This window comes from Cydia pomonella, chromosome 10 (assembly GCF_033807575.1).
Source record: "Cydia pomonella isolate Wapato2018A chromosome 10, ilCydPomo1, whole genome shotgun sequence".
Classification (NCBI taxonomy): Eukaryota; Metazoa; Arthropoda; class Insecta; order Lepidoptera; family Tortricidae; genus Cydia; species Cydia pomonella.
Genome location: NC_084712.1, coordinates 23,313,741 through 23,314,787, shown reverse-complemented (window position 1 = coordinate 23,314,787; position 1,047 = coordinate 23,313,741). Strand labels below are relative to the sequence as shown.

At 52.0% G+C, this 1,047-nt stretch overlaps 1 protein-coding gene across 1 annotated transcript; it reads right to left on the bottom strand.

Annotated features, from left to right (window-relative positions):
* On the bottom strand, window positions 1-1,047 carry LOC133521771 (alpha-1,6-mannosyl-glycoprotein 2-beta-N-acetylglucosaminyltransferase-like). Its single transcript, XM_061856838.1, has one exon. It carries the CDS (start codon window positions 1,045-1,047, stop codon window positions 1-3), a length of 1,047 nt encoding a protein of 348 aa, XP_061712822.1.

Genomic DNA, 1,047 nt, shown 5'->3' with positions numbered 1-1,047 from the left:
TTACATGCCCGGCAGCTTAAGCATCCGATCCTGCGACGGCGAAGTACCATTCCTAGGCTGTTCTGTAGTCATCAGGAACGGGTCCAAGCACAGCAGGCGGTCGCGCGCGTCCTCCCATCCCCCCGCTCCGCGCGGCACTGTCTCTGGATGTGAGACTCTGCCGTCGCCTGTCGCTATGTAAGCTACGCGGACGCGCGTAGGAAACAGTTTAGTGAAAAGCCCCCGCGCTTTCTCTGCCCCTTCCCGCCCGCTAGCGTACTCCCGCGTCGACACAACTCTAGGCAGCATACTCGCTATCATATCAACGTAACCACGCGGCCAGGACGAGAAGGCGGATAGCAGCGAATAGCTCCAACTAGCATCGTTGTATTGGCAGAAGTATGATGCTGATGCTTTTAGCTTCTTAAAGAAAGTCAGATTAAACGCTAGTCCTGACTCAAAAGGTGGTTGCCATGGCGCGACCGTTAACAAACTATAATCAGCTTCTGTAACTGGTCTTCCAAGTGATATAACTTCTGCTTCAGGATGGTAAGTGAACGCTCGCTGCGCGTATTTGAGCATATGTAGCAAATCTGGTGCGACGTAATCGTCTTCTTGAAGAAAAAGCGCTAGACCCAACTTAGGATCAATCAAACTGTAATGATTAAAGAGAAAGCTCGTAGTCCACCACCAGTGTTGTTTTCCCTCGGCAGCGAAAGCGGCAGCACGCGAACGGTTTAAGTCTACTCCAGGGAAACGATTTGGGAATAATTGGACGGAATATGGGAAGTAAAGCTGCAGGACTCGGCAGTAGTCGATGCGTTTGACGAGCTCGTTCACTGCCTCGTCGTAGAAGCTATGTGAAATTACTAGAAGAGCGTCACCAATGTTCGTAACACCCGCTAGAGATGCGAGTAACCACTGCAGGCGCGCCGCTCGCCTCCCTGCCAAAACTACTAGCACAGGCATCTTATCGTCAATGATAGGATATTCCGCCTCGTTCAGCAGTTCATGCCCTGCCTCTGCTAAAGTCTGCTCCACTCGCCACAGCAATTCCTCTTGCCCCAT

What these genes read in the sequence shown, in the direction of transcription:
- LOC133521771 (XM_061856838.1), bottom strand. Translation starts at nt 1,047, where the DNA reads ATGGGGCAAGAGGAATTGCTGTGGCGAGTGGAGCAGACTTTAGCAGAG.